We start from the raw sequence: 20,836 nt of genomic DNA, 5'->3' as shown, positions 1-20,836 counted from the left end.
AGTGCAGTGGCGCAATCTCAGCTCACTGCAACCTCTGCCTCCTGGGTTCAAGCGACTCTCCTGCCTCAGCCTCCTGAGTAGCTGGAACTACAAGCATGTGCCACCAAAGCCTGGCTAATTTTTGTATTTTTAGTAGAGACAGGGTTATACCATATTGGCCAGGCTGCTCTCCTGGGCTTGTGATCTGCCTGCCTCGGCCTTCCAAAGTGATGAGATTACAGGCATGAGCCACCGCGTCCAGCCGTGATTTCCTTTTGTAAATTTCTTCCATGGCTACTAGTTGCCTCTAGAGTTTGATGTCACCTAACTCTGTCCTGATGTAGAGCACTTTGCAGCGTTTCCAACCCACCTGTCCAGCTTCATTTCTAAGCACTCTGTTTTTTGTAGCTTGCGCTGTAGCCACATGAGACAACTCACTGCCCCCTAAACACTGTGTACTTTCACACCTCCTTGCTTATTTATTTCTCTCCCTAGAATGCACGTCCCAGCCTCCTCTGCCTGACCATCACCCACTTCACCTTCTAGGCCCAGCTCCAGTATCACCTTCCTGAGATTCTGACCTCTGTTCCTCAGATTAAATCAATTGCAACTCCATCTGTATTTCATACTGCCTTGAAGAGATGCCTGTGTGTTCACTCATCGATGTTCTCTGTTACAGTACTCATTGAGGACTGGGATTGTATTATGCTACTTTCTCTGTTAAGTGCTGCACATAGCACATGAGAAGTATCCAATAAGTACTTGTTACCTTGAGTAAGTAATATTTCAATAGTGTTATAGCATATGAAGCACATTCTTATCTGTCTTAATCCTTAAAATAACCCTGAAGTAAGTAAAGGTGTTTTATCCCCTCAATTTTAACAGCTAGGGAAAATGAGAATTAGAGGAGTGAAGTGACTTTGCCAAAACGATACAGCTAGTGAGGGATGGAGCTAAGGATCAATCAATCATGAATCTTCCGATCAAAATTACTTGTTCTTCCTGCTAACTATGCCCCCAGCTGATTCTTTTTTTTTTTTTTTAGACAATACTGATTTTAATTAAACGTAAGGTAAACTCCAGGCATCCGTCATCTTTCAGCCTAAAAATTAGCAAAAACTGTTGAAACAAGGCAGTTTTTTCCCCATTATTTCTTACGTTGTGGCTTCAGTTACAAAAAAAATTTTAATGAAAACGTTAAACATAAAAATAGAAGTTTGAGATTTTAAAAAAGTATATAAAAAGCCCCACAAAACTTGTCAGTGTTGTTCCTTATTCTACAAAATAGCACCAGTAAGAAGAGTAAAAGGTGTTAAAAACCATTATGACAGCATTTCTGACATACAGCTTGTCTCAACTCCCGTTCTCCCTAAAAACGACTTCTCATGGAATAAAAAAGGATTTAAAAATCTCCAGAGGGAGCACCGAGCTTTGACTGCAGTTTTCCCTGTCATCTCTTAGATGAGGGGAAGGTGTGAGAAATGTGCGTCTGTCCCTGACTGCTGTCACCGCTTCTGAGTTTAGTAAAAAGATGAGAAATGAAGGTAGCAGACTTCTCATCTGGGGACCTGTGCCTGTGGAGGGTAGGTCTCTTGGAGAGGGAATGGGTTTGAGGGGGTGTCTTATCTAAGCTCCTTCCTTCACACTCCTCTCCTAGGGAAGAGGGAGATACAGAGGAGCCAAATATATGACAGCTTATATTATAGAACTTAGCACACCCCTTCCTGAGCTCCCCAGAGGGTTCTATTGCAGTCACTGGGAGGGATTTAGCTAAGAGTGGCCCCTGCCCTTGGGTTTGGCCCCCAGCTGATTGTTTCATACTTTGTCTCTAACCGTTGGAGGAACTGAATCAATCCTGCCTTGAGCTTGTCCCCTGAACTTTGTAGTTGAATTCCAGTGCTCTGGCTCCTTGCTGCCTGTTTGTAGCTGATGCTGCCTGTTGGACCTCTGCCTCAGTGCTGTGTGATGACAGGAAGCTCAGGGAGGGAGAAGCTAGAGGAACACATCATAGCATTGTTAGAAATTGGAGGCCAGCCAAAGCTTTTCTTAAATCCTTGGTGATTTTTCATCTCTTCCCAGGCCCCCAGCCTTACAGTTTCAATAACATTTGCTCATCTTGGGATATTTCAGAGAGAGATTCACTGCTAATCAGAGTTATTGCTCTAAATTGGAATTATTTGATTTTGGGCTGAGAATTAGGGATTGAGATTTTTTTTTGCAACTCAAGCATCCTTTGCTTTGCTCCCCAAGTACACCCCAGATTAATGCCATCTTTGGCAGGTAGACCAACGTAAGGACAAAACCAACCAGGTGGCTAGGCATGGTGGTTCATGCCTGTAATCCCAGCACTCTGGGAGACCGAGGGGGTGGATCACTTGAGGTCAGGAGTTCGAGACCAGCCAGGCCAACATGGTGAAACCCCATCTCTACTAAAAATACAAAAATTAGCTGGGAGTGGTGGCTGGCGCCTATAATCCCAGCTATTTGGGAGGCTGAGGCAGGAGAATCGCTTGAACACGGGAGATGGAGGTTGCAGTGAGCTGAGATTGTGCCACCGCACTCCAGCGTGGGTGACAAGAGCGAGACTCTGTCTCAAAAAACAAACAAACAAACAAACAAACAAAAACACCACAAACCAGGTCTCCCAACTTCTAGATTTAGTTGATCTTGGAATCTCTTGGATTCCCTGATAACCTTTTGGGAAACAGCTTACTTTGGGATAAGCAAATTAATTCCTCCTTATTGAGAACACTTCTGATCCAATCTTAAAAGAGATTTGTTAAGGATATAAGCATCTGAAATAAACAACCTAATTTAGAATGTAAACATACATATGTAAGGGTTCTGCTTATATACCAGAACCATCAAAAAGAGAAATCTAGGTTTCTAAATGAGGTCTTATTTAAATTATCTATGCCATATCTCTGGGTGCTGTTAGCTGATAAAGTGTATCCCCCTAAAGAGAACATGAAAGTCTGAGCTCCTTAGGAGGGAGAAAAATGCTTTTTCTGGTCAGTTCCTGTTGACTTCAGAGGTTAGTAGTTAGAAAGGAAAAGCCCAATATTTAATCTAGCAGATAGAGCAGTTCTTTCCATTTTTGTATATGCAATCTAGAAGCCCCTGGCTTTCCTGGAATTTTAGATAAAATTTCCATATATACCAGCAAAAGTTTTCAAATTTTTAATAATGCTTACAACCAACCCTTCCTTCCTTCCTTCCGTCCGTCCGTCTTTCTTTCTGTTTTAAGAGACAAGTTCTCCCTATGTTCCCTAGGCTGGTCTCAAACTCCTGTGCTCAAGGAATCTTCCTGCTTTGGCCTTCCCGAGTGCTAGGATTACAAGCATGAGCCACCACACCTGGCCCACTTACACTTTCTCTATTTCTGTTTGAGACTCTCTAGTTGAATATGGGGTAGCACTGATTCCAGGTATTCTGTCCTATACAGCCTCTGTTTTGGCCACATGAGTCAATTCACTGGCTCCCTAATCACTGGGTGGAACTTCATACTTTTTGCATATTCATGTCTGTGGGAAATACCAGAATGAGACGGGCAGTGGAGTTTAATTTAAGAAATTGACAAAGTAGTGCTGGTTAGATGCTAAGGAAAGGAGCGTTACCTTTGTTGCCTACATGTGACTATATGGTAGTGGTTTGTGGCTGTCTTTGCCTGGACCTGATTTTTTAGGGCTTAATTTCACTCTAAATGCTTCTCAGGTCTACATTTGGGCCTATATTTGGACTTGGGCTTTACTCTGGATTTTCTATTCCCTGTGCTTAATTTCTCTCTAAATGCTTCTCAGGTCTACATTTGGGCCTATATTTGGACTTGGGCTTTACTCTGGATTTTCTATTCCCTGTGCTTAAGTGCCTGCCTATCAAAGTAAAGCTACATTTTGTGGATTTTATTTTTTTAAGATGGAGTTTCGCTCTTGTTGCCCAGGCTGGCATGCAATGGTGCGATCTTGGCTCACTGCAGCCTCCGCCACCCGGGTTCAAGCGATTCTCCTGCCTCAGCCTCCCGAGTAGCTGGGATTACAGGCATGTGCCACCACGCCTGGCTAATTTTGTATTTTTAGTAGAGAACGGGGTTTCTTCATGTTGGTCAGGCTGGTCTCGAACTTCTGATCTCAGGTGATCTGCCCATCTTGGCCTCCTAAAGTGCTGGGATTACAGGCGTGAGCCACTGCACCCAGCCTGTGGATTTTAGAATCATCCACATTCTTAGAGAATCTGTTAATCCGGGTTGACCGGTACCACTGTTAGATTTCTCACAATTTAGGGAATTCTCAAAACAGAGATATGATAAAATTCTTATATGCGAAGAACCTCACACTTTGTTCCCCTCCCAACCCCGCTCTCAAACAGGGATTCCCAGCTGCTACTTTTATTCCCTGCATTTAAGCATAGTTCTTTCCAGAGTAAAGAAGTCTAGGACAACTATAATCTGTTTTTTTTTTTTTTTTTTAGTGTTGGGCTTTTCCTTGAAGACAAATTTGGCCAATGAATCAATATCGGTTTCTGTTTTTACAATTTGGAGATCTGCCATTCAGAAATCTATCTGAAATTACTAGGCTCACTTTCCCTTTCCCTATATCTTTTAATAAGTGTAGGAGAGAGTAAATAACATACTTTTCTCTTTAAAACTTTCTCCTCTGCCCTATATATTGCTCTTCAACATAGTTTGAGTCAAGGAAATTGGGCTGCTTACGTTTCCTTTTAATTGTTTAGAGGAAAGATTTCTAGATCAAGTTTTCGGCAGGTGTCAATACTACGAGGCCAGGCACGGTGGCTCACGCCTGTAATGTCAGCACTTTGGGAGGCCAAGGTGGGTGAATCACTTGAGGTCAGGCGTTCGGGACCAGCCTTACCAACATGGTGAAACCCCGTCTCTACTAAAAATACAAAAATTAGCCGGGTGTGGTGATGCATGCCTGTAATACCAACTACTTGGGAGGCTGAGGCAGGAGAATCGCTTGAACCCTGGAGGCAGAGGTTGTAGTGAGCTGAGATCACACCACTGCATTCCAGCCTGGGTGACAGAGCGAGACTCCATCTCAAAAAAAAAAAAAAAAGAGTACTACGTGACAATCCTTGGTCTTTTTTGTGTATGTATGGCGGGGAGGGGGGACTCTTATTATTTAAAATTGATAATCTGTCATTTTGACCCTCCAAGCATCATAGAAGCCTTGTTAAGAGAGTCAGGAGACAATGATCTGGACCCAGCTCTGATACTTTCCAGCTAAATGATCTTATACAAGTTATTTAGCTTCTCTAGGCAATGGTTTTCTCATCTGTAAACTGAGGGTATTAGAATTAAGTAATCTTTAAAGTCCCTTTGGGCTAAGATTAGGATTCCAGGCACGTAAGTGTAACTTACTCCCTTTGTTAAAGCCACTCAGAAATTGAGGGAAGCTGTTTATTTTTTCATAGCTTTAAGCTAATCTTTAAAAAATGGAGGCCGGGTGCAGTGCTCACGCCTGTAATCCCAGCACTTTGGGAGGCTGAGGCGGGTGGATCACTTGAGACCAGGAGTTCAAGACCAGCCTGGCCAACATGGCGAAACCTTGTCTCTATTAAAAATACAAAAAAATTAGCTGGTGTAGCAGCGCATGCCTGTAGTCCCAGCTACTCGGGAGGCTGAGGCAGGAGAATCACTTGAATCCAGGAGGCGGATACTGTAATGAGCCAAGATAGCACCACTGCATGCCAGCCTGAGCAACAGAGTGAGACTCTGCCTCAAAAAAAAAAAAAAAAAAAAAAAAAAAAAAAAAAAAAAAAAAAAAAAAAAAAGCAGACAGCAGACCCCTCCTTGACTTATTAATGCTTGGGCACTGGGGAGGATTGGACTTGGTCTCTCAAAATCTAATTATTCACTAATTTTAAGAAATCACTATATGGCTGGGTGTGATGGATCAAGCCTGTAATCCCAGCACTTCAGGAGGGTGAGGCTGGTGGCTTGAGGCCAGGAGTTCGAGACTAGCTTGGGCAACATGGCAAAACCCCATCTCTACAAAGAATAGAAAAAACTAGCCAAGCATGGTTGTATGCGCCTTGGGAGACTGAGGTGAGAGGATCACCTGAGCCCAGGAAGTCGAGGCTATAGTGAGCTGTGATCGCGCCACTGCACTCTAGCCTGGGTGATGGAAGTGAGACCCTATCTCCAAAAAAAAAAAAAAAAAACTTTATGGCCGGCACAGTGGCCCACACCTGTAATCCCAACACTTTGGGAGGCTGAGGTGAGATGATCTCTTGAGGCCAGGAGTTTGAGACCAGCCTGGGTAACATACTGAGACACCATCTTGCCCCCGCAACCCCTGTCTCTATGAACATTCATTTACAAGTTTTTGTCTGGACGTATGTTTTCAGTTCTCTTTAATTACATACCTAGGGGCAGAACTGCTGGGTCGTATGGTAACTTGTGTTTAACCTGTTAGTAATCATCACATTATTTTCGAAAGCAACTGCACCGTTTTACATCCCCACCAGCAGTGTATGAGGGTTCTAGATTCTCTGCTTTTTTGCTAACACTTATCTGTCTTTTATAATATAGACATCCTAGACAGCGCTAATCACTGCGGTTTTGATTTATGTTTTCCTTATGGCTAATGATGTTGAGCATCTTTTCATGTGTTTATTAGCCATTTATATATCTTCTTTGGACACATTTACTAATTTTGACAATGATTTTCTCAGGGAGTGCAAACAGGCAAGGCCCTGAATTGCAGTTTTTTACTCATTTGTTGACAGAATGGTATAATTATTTGTTAGAAAGAAGCATCCTTATTGATGATTCCTGAACAGTCTTGCTTCAGTTGGCTGCTTCTAAAACTTTTTCTTTTTTTGAGACAGGATCTCACTCTGTTGTCCAGGCTGGAGTGCAGTGGTGTGATAATAGCTCCCTGCAGCTTCAGTCGGCTGGGCTCAAGCAACCCTCCCACCTCAGACTCCTGAGTAGCTGGGATTGTAGGCATGCACCACCACACCTGGCTGACTTTTAAAATTTTTTGTAGAGATGGAGTCTCACTGTGTTGCCCTGACTGGTCTCAAACTCCTGGGCTCAAGTAATCTTCCTGTCTTGGCCTCCCAAAGTGCTGCAATAACATGCTTGAGCCACCGCACCTGGCCTTCTAAATTTTGATGCTTAGTCCACTGGTCATTTTCCTAAGAGATTTGTGGAAAACTTCACAGGCAAACTAGTATGAGCAGAAGAGATGAGGATTTTAGTATGGATAGATCTGGATTTGATCAGCCTGGCAATTTAGTAGATGTGTGATTTTGGGGATGTTAATTGAGCCCTCCAAATCCGATCTCTGTGTCTGAAAAATTCCTGACACAGAAGCACCCAGTAAATGTTAGCTAGTTCTTTACTCTTCTTTAGGTAGAGCTGTGTCTAGTATGCTTCAGAAACAGACTGCTGTTTTCTTTATTGACAATTTTCCAGGCAAGGAAAAAAAAATCTCTTTGCATTCTCCTCTCCCATTACCTCTCTCTGTATCTCTTTGATAGTTTTATTTATTTATTTTTTATTAAAAATTTTTTTTGTGGGGGACAGAGTCTCTGTTGCTCAGGCTGGAGTGCAGTGGCACAATCTCGGCTCACTGCAACGTCTCCCTCCTGGGTTCAAGCAGTTCTCCTTTCTCAGCCTCCTGAGTAGCTGGAATATAAGGCGCGCCCCACCACGCCCCGCTAATTTTTGTATTTTTATTTATTTATTTTTTGAGATGGAGTCGTGCACTGTCACCCAGGTTGGAGTGCAGTGTCGTGATCTCGGTTCACTGCAACTTCTGCCTCCCAGGTTCAAGTGATTTTCCTGCCTTAGCCTCCTAAGTAGCTGGGATTACAGGTGCCTGCCACCACACCCAGCTAATTTTTTGTATTTTTAGTAGAGACGGGATTTCACTATGTTGGCCAGGCTGATCTCGAACTCCTGACCTCATGATCCACCCGCCTTGGCATCCCAAAGTGCTAGGATTACAGGTGTGAGCCACTGCACCCAGCCATTTTTTTTTTTTTTGAAATGGAGTCTCGCTCTGTTGCCCAGGCTGAAGTGCAGTGGTGCCATCTTGGCTCACTGTCACCTCTGCCTCCTGGGTTCAAGCAAATTCTCCTGCCTCATCCTCCCCAGTAGCTAGGATATAGGCGTGTGCCACCATGCCCAGCTAATTTTTGTATTTTTAGTAGATAAAAGGTTTTGTCATGTTCACTAGGCTGGTCTCAAACTCCTGACCTCAGGTGATCCATCTGCCTCGGCTTCCCAAAGTGCTGGGATTACAGGCGTGAGCCACCACGCCTGGCCAATTTTTGTATATTCAGTAGAGCGGGGGTTTTGCTGTGTTGGTCAGGGTGGTCTCCAACTCCTGATCTCAGGTGATCTGCCCACCTCGACCTCCCAAAGTGATGGGATTACAGGCATGAGCCACCGTGCTTGGCCAGTAGTTTTATTTTTATAGTTATTTGGTTACTATAGTCAGACAAAGATTGAGAGGCATAATAAGCTAGTTCTCATCTAAATTTCTTATAATATGTGCAAGTTTTGCTACCACAGGTATAACACATAACCAGAATTTTGAGAAAGAAACATTAGGGCCTTGCTGTGAAATTAACTTTACATTTCCTTTGTCTTTTCAGTACTCTGTAGTGTTTAATATCTGTTGATAAGATGACCTCACTTGGTCCTCAAGACCAACTGCAATTTATTTTTATTATTATTATTTTTGAGATGGAGTCTTGCTCTGTCACCCAGGCTGGAATGCAGTGGTGCGATCTTGGCTCACTGCAACCCCCTCCTGCGCAATTCTCGTGCCTCAGCCTCCTGAGTAGCTGGGACTACAGGCATGTGCCGCCATGCACAACTTTTTTGTATTTTTAGTGGAGACAGGGTTTTGTCATGTTGGCCAGGCTTGTCTTAAACTCCCAACCTCAGGTGATCTCCCAGCATCAGCCTCCCAAATTGGTGGTATTACAGGTGTGAGCCACTGCGCCTGGCAACAGCAATTTATTTAAATATTTATTCAGGTTGGGAGTGGTAGCTCACACCTGTAATCCCAACACTTTGGGAGGCTGAAGTGGGAGGATTGTTTGTACCCAGGAGTTCGAGACTAGCCTGGGCAATATGGCAAGACTGTGTCTCAATCAATCAAGCAATATTTATTCATTTATTTATTCATTCATTCATTCATTCAGTGTCCTCCTGATTTTTATTCCCTATGTTCAGATCTTATGTATCAAAAATAAATCCCTCATTTAACTTAGTTCTCTTCTTAATCCTTAATGTCAAGTATGTAATATTTTCTGACTTTTTAAAAAACCTACCATTAATTTATAATCTGATTTTCACTCTACCACTCTCTTGAGAAATAGTCTCACAAAAGCACTCTTACTTATTTGTAGGAAAGTTAAAAAACTTTCTTAGTCTTTATCCTCCTTGACTTCTGCTGTAGTATTTGATACCGGTGATCATTCCTATCTTGATTACACTTTCTTGTATTTTTGCTTACCTCTTTCACTGTTATTGTTTTGTTTTGTCTTTTTCTTCTGTCCTTTGTTGATTGCTTTTCCATCTCCTGCCTTCTAATTTTGGCTGTTTCCTGAGGCTCAGTCCTTAGCACTCTGCTCTTCTATCTTACTCCTAATCCAGAAAGCCCGTTTCCCATGTCTTTAGCTAGCACCTCTGTGCATGTGACTTCTAAAGTTAAGTTCTCAGCTGACCCAAACTGAATTCTGGTATTTCCAGCTGCTTCAAGAACATTTTCATTTGTAACTTCTTTGCTGCCATTTTAAATTCAACATATTTAAAATTGAATTTATCAAATCCACTGCCCTTTTAACAAACCTTATGACCTGCCTATTTCTGTTAATGGTCCACTACTGTTGTTCCACACCGCAAACTTGAAACCTTGGGTCTATTTGAGGGAGGGGTTTTTGTTTTTGTTTTTGAGACAAAGTTTCACTCCTGTTGCCCAGGCTGGAGTACAATGGTGTGATCTTGGCTCACTGCAACCTCTGCCTTCCGGGTTCAAGCGATTCTCCTGCCTCAGCCTTCTGAGTAGCTGGAATTACAGGCGCCCACGACCACACCCAGCTAATTTTTTGTATTTTTAGTAGAGACGGGGTTTCACCATATTGGCCAGACTGGTCTCGAACTCCTGACCTCAGGTGATCCACCCACCTCAGGCTCCCAAAGTGCTGAGATTACAGGTGTGAGAGGGAGGGGTTTTGAAATCTTGGAGCCCCTGGTATGCTGGAGCCAGCTTATGGACTCATGAGAGCCAAGTGTTAAATTTTCAGCAATTTTGTGAGCTGGTTGCTAAACATAGCTTTTTTTTTTTGAGACAGTCTTGCTCTGTTGCCCAAGCTGGAGTGCAATGGTGTGATCTTGGCTCACTGCAACCTCTGTCTCTGAGGTTCAAGGGATTCTCCTGTCTCAGCCTCTCGAGTAGCTGGGATTACAGGTGCATACCACCATGCCCGGCTAATTTTTATATTTTTAGTAGAGGCGGGGTTTCACCATGTTGGCCAGGCTGGTCTCAAACTCCTGACCTCAGGTGATCTGCCCACCTCAGCCTCCCAAAGTGCTGGGATTACAGGTGTGAGCCACTGCGCCCAGCCACAGCTATTATTAAAAATTAAATTATGTAAACATACAATTAAATAAATTATATTTAAAGTAAATGTAATACATCCTCAAAGCTGTTCATTTCATAATTATTTTGCTGCATGTTAGTATTGTCTGTACTCTTGAGGTTATGTCTGTTGTGTCTCTGTGATGGAAATACTGTACATAATGGTGTGCTACTGTATATTTCTTCCCAACATTGCATTTAGTGATATTATATTAGTAGCTTGAAATTGGTTGTATTGGGAATATTTACATTATGGAAATCAGCAAATTCTACAAGTTTGAGTTAGATGTCTTGTTTTGTTTATTGTTTAGACTTAAGAAAGTGATGGGGAAAATGTTAATATTGCAGATTAAACTTAAAAGTGTGGGCCGGGTGTGGTGGCTCACGCCTGTAATCCCAGCACTTGGGGAGGCTGAGGCAGGTGGATCACAAGGTCAGGAGATTGAGGCCAACATGGTGAAACCCCGTCTCTACTAAAAATACAAAAATTAGCTGATTGTGGTGGTGCGCACCTGTAATCCCAGCTACTCGGGAGGCTGAGGCAGGAGAATCACTTGAACTCAGGAGGCAGAGGTTGCCGTGAGCCAAGATTGTGCCACTGCACTCCAGCCTAGTGACAGAGCAAGACTCTGTCTCAAAAAATGTATATATTCTTTGAGTTTTTAAAGCTATTTTCCAGTTCATCATGAACCATCTTCCCCAGTTGTATAACGTACCTGTCACCTTCTTATTTCTTTACACACATACATACACACATACCTTGCATATGTCCATCTCTATGCCAAGTCTTATGTGGTTTTTCCATCTTCTTTCTACTAAAACATTTGCTAATCCTCCAAGTCCCGTTTCTTTGAGGAAGTCTTTATGTATGTTTCCATTCTTTATCTTGTCCAGTTTCCATTCTTATCCTACTTTCTTTTTTTTAATTATTTTTTTCAGACAGGGTTAAAAAAGAAACCCCTCATTACAAAAGGGTCTTGGTTTGTCACTCAGGCTGGAGTGCATTGGTGCAATGATACCTTACTGCAGCCTTGAGCCTTAAACTCCTGGGCTAAAGCAGTCCTCCTGTCTCAGCCTCCCAAAGCACTGGTATTACAGGTGTGAGCCATTGCACCTGGCCTCCCCCTCTACTTTCAGAGCTACTTTGAATATTATAATTGGAAAGGACTTCAGTTTTCCACTCAAATGTAAAAATCCCCAAATCCCCAGCCTCTACTCGAAAAATTATAGTAACTAAAATTCTACTACTTCTGAAAGTAGCCCTTTCTAACGTTGTCTGGAAAATTAATATATTAAAAATCAATCTTCCTTATAATTTTCACAAATCTTCCCATTCTGTGTTGTGAACATCACCTTTTTTTTCGAGACAGAGTCTTGTTCTGTCGCCTATGCTGGAGTATGGTGGTGTGATCATAGCTCACTTGCAGCCTTGATTTCCTGGGTTCAAGTGATCCTCCCACCTCAGCCTCCTGAGTAGCTGGGACCATGAGCATATACCACCATGCCTGGCTTTTTTTTTTGTTTTGTAGAGAAGGGGGTCTCCCCACATTGCCTAGGCTGATCTCGAACTCCTAGGCTCATCTCAAACTCCTAGGGTCAAGGGATCCTCCTGCCTTGGCCTCCTAAAGTACTGGGATTGCAGGCAGAAGCCACTGCACCTGGCAATGAGTATCACTTAATGAAGTCGTCACTAGACTGGGACTGAATCAGAAATCCAATTGCCACTTAACTTATAGCTAAGTGACCATAACATCTCAGAACCTCAGCTTCCTTGGTTTCTTTGATGGAATGGTGGTAATAAGTAAACTTCACAAGGTAGTTGTTTGGATTAAATAAATAGAATGAGATGATGGCTGATTATAAAGCATAGTAGTTAATGGCAAAGACTAAAATCAGATGAAACTGAGGCCGGTTTTTCCACTTGGTGACCTTGGGCAATTTACTTAACCTCTTTGTGCCTTATTTCCTCATGTGTAAAATAGAAATAATAATACTACTTACCTTAGAGATGTGAGAGATAGATAACATATTAAACATTTAGTACCATGTTTGATATTAACCACACTTTCTCCCAAAGTGAGATCTGTTTTTCTATAGTTCCAATTTTAAAGTTAATTGGAATTTCCCACAAAGAAAATTATTCTGAAATTCGCTATTAGAAATATTTGGTGTAAGAGAAGGGTTAAATTGGAAATACACCCCAGGAAACATTGGGTGCCTAGCATTTAGTTTCCTTTGCAGCACTCTAGAAGGCTTTTCTGACTCTGGCTGGACTCATCTACCCATCATTCGCCATGCTATTACATTTTGGCTCATAGTAACTCCTAAGGTGTCTCAGGATAATTAAGACTCCCCATCTTCTTGTCCAAACTTTCTAGGACGTTGTTGCATGTTGGTTAGAGTGTGTAATAGATCTGGCATCAATTTAAAAAACACACACGTTTCTGGTAAAGTATTATCATTTCACATGTATTTTATTCCAATCTGAAACTTCCTGAATTTTATTATTTAATTGTTGCTTCCACTTTTAAATTCTTTAATTTGTGTTTACCTAGAACCAGAGATTTTTATGTGGATAGTATAATAATTCAATATCAAATAAAAATCTGTCTGTTTCACTCTCATTCACAGGTCCGCAAGCACATCAACGATCTTTATGAAGATCTGCGGGATGGCCATAACCTGATCTCTCTGTTGGAGGTCCTCTCAGGCATCAAACTGGTGAGCTTCTCCTAATGAATGGCCTCACAATTGTGGCCCTACAAATGACATATTGGTCCATCTCATTGAGTGCAAGGGCAGCAGCCATCACTGTTTCATCTATTAGAGGGGAGGAAGAAGTAGAAGGAAATGTTGGTGGACTTTATTTCTAACTCAGACTTAGAATTTACAAATTATATAATTTAAATTGATGTATTATATGTTCTCATTTCTTGATGAAATGAGAAATTAGTTATAATCCTTTTTATATCTGCATGTTTTTGCATTACTTTTTCTTTATTTTCCAGATACTAATATTTCAGAAACAGTAGATTCATGTTTAAAGGTTTTTTTGAATTAGGTGTATTTTTCTTCCTAGAGCTCTAGTCTATATAGACGCCTCTCATTTTCCAATCTATTGTGAATTTTTAAAATTTTATGTATTCAGCTAAAGACCTGAAGTTTACATTTAAAAGCCCAGGTGTATGAAGTTATTTTTTTTCCAAATCATCTCACTTTCTCCCTTCTGTGATTCATTGAGTCTTACAGATTTGGAGAGCTGCCAAAGTTGTCTGAGCATAGCCTTGGATATAGAACATCTGGGCTCCTTGATTAATTAATATGCCTGCTTCTTCCCAAAATGTTTTAACATTGATTATGGGAAACACCTACATATCTGAGGGCAAATCCTATCTGAGCTTCTTGCCTTGCCAAATGATAGTTCTTCTACTTGCTTTGAGGGATGGAAATCACCCACTTGTAGGCCTACTGTTTTCTATATTTGAGCCTAATGGGAGCAGGTGATTCCATATGGTTCATATTCTTTCTCTCATGCCATAGACAACATAATTTTCATTTAGAAAAGTCCAGGGTTGAATACTGGAAATATCTGTGGAGAAATAGAGAACCAAAGAGATGTATAGCTCAAGTAGTCTGTGAAGACCAGCCCACTCACTGCCTTTCTTAGTCATTGTTTGTTGTGTTTAAGTAACAGAATTTGGCACATTTGATTTTACTGCTTAAGTGATATTCAGCTCCTTCTAGGATTGGGGCTTGGCTTCCCTGGGTCCTTTGTTTTGGTTTCGTATCTTTTTTTTTGCCTTGCAATAGAATTAATTATATATTTTTTAATGGCCTAAAATTGACAGAAGCTTTTATTAGCATAGCCGGCACATTTAATTTCTAGTTCTTGCTCTCTGGCTCGTGTTTATAAGTCTAATAAGTAATCAGAATTTTACTTTCATTGTGCTGGACTTTATTCTTCACCACTCACACAGTTACATTTTGGGCAATGTGTCTGGTACATTTAATGAATTTGTAATGATTTTATATTGAAAAGTGATCTTTTTTGGTTGTATTGCTTACGTAATAAGTTGAAACTATGTCAATCTAATTTCTTTTCCTAACCTTTGAAAACCTTTAAGTGTTTGTGGAGATACTGATAGGATATCATCTCTTCACCAAAAACCATCCAGATATCTCTTTGACAGTTATTCTCACCATGTTTTTTCCCCATAGTTGACTTAGAAAAGCAGAGAGGGTAGGAGGCTAAGGAGAATTGAAGATGTGTTTCATCATAAGAAGTGTTCAATGTAACCATCTGCTCTGGTTTTGATTTAGTTTTGTATCTTTTTCGGAGGTGGGAGGGTATTTTCATATTTGTTTTTCCTTTTTTTTAAGTGTTGCATTCATTTCCTTTCCATCTTTTTATTGTGAATTTCTTGTTCCTCTATTGTGTCTTTGCCTTGGTTGGTGGCCAAAGGAGCCAGCAGGGCTGAAGACCCTCCGTCTGGTGAGCATGCCCTCCTGGCGCCATACAAACAACGAGGAGCAGATGGAGGAAGATGATGATGATGTAGTAGGTCCTCCTGGGGATGCCAGCATCCCAGCTGGCACTGCTGGCACTGCAGGGCCATCAGAGTCTGAGGTTCTCCAGGTCTCCAAGTAGTTCAGTTACTATTTGCCACCTTCTCATTTCAACTGGGAATTTGGGTCCCAAAGAAAGTAGTTAAAACTAATTGTGCCTTTTGTCACTGTTAGGTGCTCATGGACTGGGAATTGTTTTTCTTAGCTGAGAAGGGTTGGCACAAAAAGAATAATGGTTTTTGGAGGTGTCAAGTTCTCTTCTGACCTGGAGACCCATAGCTTTCTGGTGGCCTTGCTGTGTTTTCTGAGTCCAGATTGCAGAATTGTGGAAAATTTAGTTGACAGCATGACAATTAATTGCTCACAGCTCCACAGTCTAGACTAACTGGTACTCTCCACTTCTCTGGCCTCTAGGTTATCATCATACACCCCGTCATTTGTTTTCAAAACAGCCTGTTTGCAAACTCACTGCATGGAGATACTCTGGCTTTGCTCAATAATATCTAGTTGCTATAGAGGACAGAGATTTAACTTGCATGTTCTTAGGGTATTTATTTTTGGCGAGGGGTACATATGAGTAAAGATTAGAGTATAAGAGGAGTGTATTCTGCCTGCAGGCCCTAAATTATAGTCCAAAATCTTTTTCCAGAAACAAGGATTAGGCAATATCCTCATTCTCTGTCCTCTTAAAATCATTTTTAAAATATCATTTGTCTCCCTTCTCATTGCCTTAGAATCTTCCATTTTATAGGCACTATCATCTTCTAAGCCATATTCACAATTAATTTAGCTGAAATGACTGAGAAAAGGTTCTTGCTAAAAATATTTTTCCTAAACCTTTGACTGAAGAAGTTATCCTGTGCCCAGAGAGGCCTTGACATCTCTGTGTACAGATTCTCCTATTTGAGAAGTGTTGCTTAGAAGTGTTGGAGAGTGCCCAGAAGATGCTTCCATCCTTATCTCTCCATGTGTTAGGGTACTTTTTGCCCATTTTAATTTGGAGCAATATTGTTTTCTGCAGACACCCGCAACAGAGCTACCTTATATTTTATCAGCCTTTAATTAGTGTCAATTTGACACTTACAAAAGAAGTGGGTATAATCTAGTGAGAGTGATATTTCTCTCCAAATTTTAGTAAAATATAAGCAACGTTAGAAAGTAAGCAGAAGAAAATGTTCTAGGGGTAGATATCCCTTTCTGTGATACTCAGTAGGCAAAGAGACTGCATTCACTTTCCAACTGGTAATAGTTGAGCCTTGGACGGGGTACCAGAGGCACTGGGTAGAGATGGGGTTCTCTCCAGTGGGTTGTATGACATCTGGGATTGAGTGACTGGCATAACTTTCTCAGGAGTAATTATGTTGACAGCCCTACACTATCAAAGTTTTGTTTGCTCTGGGTATTTCATGCTGGAGTAAAGGGTACCCTTCCTTCAGTGGCAGCTATGTTCCTGGGAAACTGGTTGCTTCCTAATTTTTGCCTCCCATTTTGGATTTTTTCACTTGTTTCTTGAGCATATGTAACTTCTCATTTCCTATGGTTAAAAATCAGCTATCTGTATTTTTTTTTTTTTTTTTTTGAGGTGGAGTCTCACTCCATCTCCCAGGCTGGTGTACGGTGGCATGATCTTGGCTCACTGCAACTTCCACCTCCTAGATTTAAGCTATTCTTGTGCTTCAGCCTCCCAGATAGCTGTGATTACAGGCATGTGCCACCACGCCCGGCTAATTTTTGAGGAGCCAATGAAGGGATGGGATTTCACCATGTTGGCCAGGATTGTCTCTAACTCCTGGGCTCAAGCAATCCTCCTGCCTCGGCCTCCCAAAGTGTTGGAATTATAGGCGTGAGCCACTGCACTTGGCCAAAAATTGGCTATCTTGAGATCCTTTTGCCATGTTTGTAATAAAGTTGGCTCCATCTACTACTATGCAATATGTAATTAGGACTTTCCACCCTTTCTCTACGATAACATTTAACTGTGATTTTAGGAGTCATAGAGCCAAAGTCTGTTCCCATTAACCTCACATCCAGAATCAAGTTCTGCCACATGTGACTGCAGATGAACCTGAACAGAAGCTGTGGCATTGATTCAGCATTAGTGGTCAAACAGTATTCTGTGTTTGCGAGATGCGTAGTGGTACACAAGACATTTGGGGATCTCAGAGAGCCTGGTCGAAACACGTACAGGCCTGGTCTAAGGGGGTGCTTTGTGTAATGCTCCCACGCCTGGCTTCTACTGTAAGGAATTCTTGTGTGGTCCTTTAGTCCTGGAAATAAAAGAGAAAGGGTCTGTATGGTTAAATTGTGTAGCCAGAATTAACATCCCTTTTTTTTGTTTGTTTGCAGCCCCGGGAGAAGGGCAGGATGCGTTTTCATAGGCTGCAGAATGTGCAGATTGCCCTGGACTTCCTAAAGCAGCGACAGGTAAGACCATCACATGCCTTCCCCATTCTTCCAGGCTGTGTTGGCATTGGGGCCCTATTCAGAGATGTTTTTAGTGCCCCTAGTAAGCTCTCAGTAAATGCTAAATCTGATTGACCCAGTTCTGAGTCTTAACTTGCTAGTGAGCAATTGTATTCTGGTTAGATAAATCATTCAGTACTCCTTACACAGAACTTGTGACCTCCTTGAGAGGAAGAATGTTCACGGAGAAGAACATGATGATAAAGATGGAATTTTGTGGGTGCACCTTAGGTGGGGGTCAAAATGAAGATGAAAAATAAACTAGAAAAGAGATGGAAAAAAGGTGTGGCATCCAGGAAGAGAGAGAACCAGATTGCTATATCAAGGTGAAAATGAGATAAGGGGGTAGTGTGGATTGTGGAATGCCACATCAGATCTGAGAAAAAGGTCTAAGTTGTTAAGCACTGATAACTTAAGTGAGCAGTTTAATACAGGAGAAAGATATTTAGAGTATAGTAGAGCTAGATATAGGAAGGGAGAAAGAAGCTTTTCCTTCCCTAGATGAGGAAGACAACAACCCATTTTTAGACATAGGAAGAGGAGCCAATGAAGAGAGTAAGAATGAAAATGAGCGTGAGGAGGAGTATTGGTAGTCATAGAACGTTTCACCAAGAAGATACCCTAATGTTATACTAGTCCAGTTTCTTATTATAGATAAAGAAACTGAGACCTGGACAGGTAAATGACCTGCCTCAAATCACAAGTCAGAGCAAAGCTGAGACTTTAACTCAGGCCTTCTGACATGCAGTTTAGTGCACCTTCCACTATCCATGCTGCTTTCTACACAGCACCCTTCCTCCTTTGCTTCCTAACTGAAGGAACCAAATCCAGGGATTGATGGATGAGAAGCAGAGCACAAGTGGTGTGGCCATCTTTGAAAAAGAAAAGAAAAATACCTCTTTTGAGAGACAAGGAGAATGACAGAGGGAGGGGTGAAGATACAGAGATGGTTTGTGGTAGAAAGAAGATGGATGAGGGAGTCAAAGAGTTCATCTGCTTAGAGTGAGCCATATGGAAAATATTTGGGATATCTAGGGTTGCCAAGCAACAACAGGGTCAACGTGACATTAAATGGTATGCATATTTTTGGAGTCAGTTCATTTTTGACACTCTTATCAGTAATTCTTATTAACTTCTAAAATTCTCTGTTTGCTCTCATAACAATTTACTTCTGGTATAACATTTCTTATTTTCTTGTTATTTCTCTGTTTGCTCCAATGCATTGTAGGCTCCGTGAGGACGGTGAATAAGATCTTAACATTTCACCTTCATCTCTCATAATGAATGGTCCTCAGTTGGCACTTAATAAATATTTGCTGAAATAAATTGATAAATAAAAAGTGGTAGAAGTGGAGGTTGCTGAAGTGTTTAGGGTACTGGAGAAAGCAGCATTGAAATGCCTGTGTGTGGAGCTAGAGGAAACTGGGGTGGGGGCCTTACTGGCAGGGTTTATGAGAAGAATTGATTAGCTAGAAGTCTAAATCAGGACAAAAAGTGGCTTTGGTTACTATGATAGAATGAAAACGTGGACAGGTAAGAACAGTGGATTCAAAGAAGGGCAGGGAGATTACTAGAGCCGTTCTTGGTAACGGTAAAGTCCAAGATGTAGCTGTGCAGATGGCCAAGGTAGGGAAAAATGAAAGTCATCAGAATTCAAAAGGCAGGCAATTTGTGCAGATAGTGTAATATTTGGGATATCAATATAAATACTAAATTTCCAGGAAAGGTGATGATGAGGCAGGAAAAGAGAATAGGAGCTAGGTAGTGAGGTCATTGAGAAAAAGGTTAGCAGAGATTGGAAGGTGGTTTGGCCAAGGGAGGTAGACTTCACAATGAAAGGGGAAGGCTGACAGAGGTAGGACTGAGGAATGTGGACTTGGCTGGTACTGGTAACCCACCAACTGTCAACTGTTAGTGATTAGAAAAACTGAATTCTCGGGGAGGGGACAGGTTTTCCCACTTCCATCCTACTCCCACCGTATAGAAGAGGAGACCAAGATACAGAAAAGGGAAAGAACTTGCCCAGATGAATGTCATTGTAAGGGAGAAATGAGGCCTCCATTTGAGAAGGTCACTAGGGTCCTCTCGAGACACACAAGTTTCAGTTCAGTAGAAGAGATAAAGGGAGGACAGCTGAAGGACACTGTGTCGCAGGACTCTGAGGGTATGATTGAGGAGGCTAACAGAGGTGAAGTAGAAGTAGGGTGGTTTGCCCAGGACACTCCCAGTTTTAAAGTTCCACATCCCAGGAAATTCCTCCATTCCCAGCACACTGGGACAGTAAGTCAGCCTGGGAAGAGGGTGTGTCAGGGCACATTGAGTTGTTGGGATGAGATTTTAGGAGTAAAGCAGGTGCTGCGGGAGGCATGGCAGGTATGGATATCTGTGACAAAGATGGGATAATGGAGGTGAGAGCAGGCCAAAGACTGGTGAGGGAAGAGAGGCATCTCTCTTTTCTGTCTTTCTCTCTCAGAACCTTAAGAAAAAAAAAAAAAAAGGCAAAGAAGAAAGAAATCTTGGCCCTGATGGCAATAAAAAAGTGACCCACAATACCTTGTGCTTGCGAGGTTGCTTTTCTGGTGAGAAAGCAAAATGGCGTAGCTACTCTGATGACTTCTTATAAAGCTAATCATATATCATATAACCCAGCAATCCCACTCCTAGGAATATACCCTAAAGAAATTACTGTGCTCACACAAAAACCTGCACATGAATATTCATAATTGCCAAAATCTAGAAATAATTCACATATCCTTCGATGGATGAATGGGTGAACAAAGAGTAGCATATCTCTATAATGGAATACTACTCAGCGATCAAAAGGAGCAAACTGTTGATTCATGCAACAACTTGGATAGGGATCTCAAGGGCATTATGCCGAGTGAAATAAAAAGACAGTTTCTTTTTTTTTTGAGACGGAGTCTCACTCTGTCGCCCAGGCTGGAGTGCAGTGGCACAATCTCTGCTCACTGCAAGCTCTACCTCCCAGGTTCACGCCATTCTCCTGCCTCAGCCTACTGAGTAGCTGGGACTACAGGCACCTGCCACCATGCCCGGCTAATTTTTTGTATTTTTAGCAGAGACGGGGTTTCACCATGTTAGCCAGGATGGTCTCGATCTCCTGACCTCGTGATCCGCTTGTCTCAGCCTCCCAAAGTGCTGGGATTACAGGCGTGAGCCATCGTGTCTGGCCGGCAGTTTCAAAA

General features: G+C 41.9%; 1 protein-coding gene across 15 annotated transcripts in view; it reads left to right on the top strand.

The window, feature by feature from the left end:
- MACF1 (microtubule actin crosslinking factor 1) overlaps positions 1 to 20,836 on the top strand; it is a 402,950-nt gene that overhangs the window by 153,364 nt on the left and 228,750 nt on the right. For 14 of the 15 annotated variants that reach the window (XM_055095114.2, XM_055095086.2, XM_055095084.2 and 11 more), the window contains 2 exons: positions 13,233 to 13,322; positions 17,514 to 17,591. In XM_055095114.2, coding sequence (XP_054951089.2) covers positions 13,233 to 13,322; positions 17,514 to 17,591 — 168 coding nt within the window. Of the gene's footprint in view, positions 1 to 13,232; positions 13,323 to 15,063; positions 15,160 to 17,513; positions 17,592 to 20,836 lie in introns of all 15 variants that reach the window. The other variant, XM_055095128.2, reaches the window with a different exon arrangement.

The sequence above is a fragment of the Pan paniscus genome, chromosome 1, assembly GCF_029289425.2.
Source record: "Pan paniscus chromosome 1, NHGRI_mPanPan1-v2.0_pri, whole genome shotgun sequence".
NCBI classification, from domain to species: Eukaryota; Metazoa; Chordata; class Mammalia; order Primates; family Hominidae; genus Pan; species Pan paniscus.
This window is presented reverse-complemented; position numbering and strand designations above follow the sequence as displayed.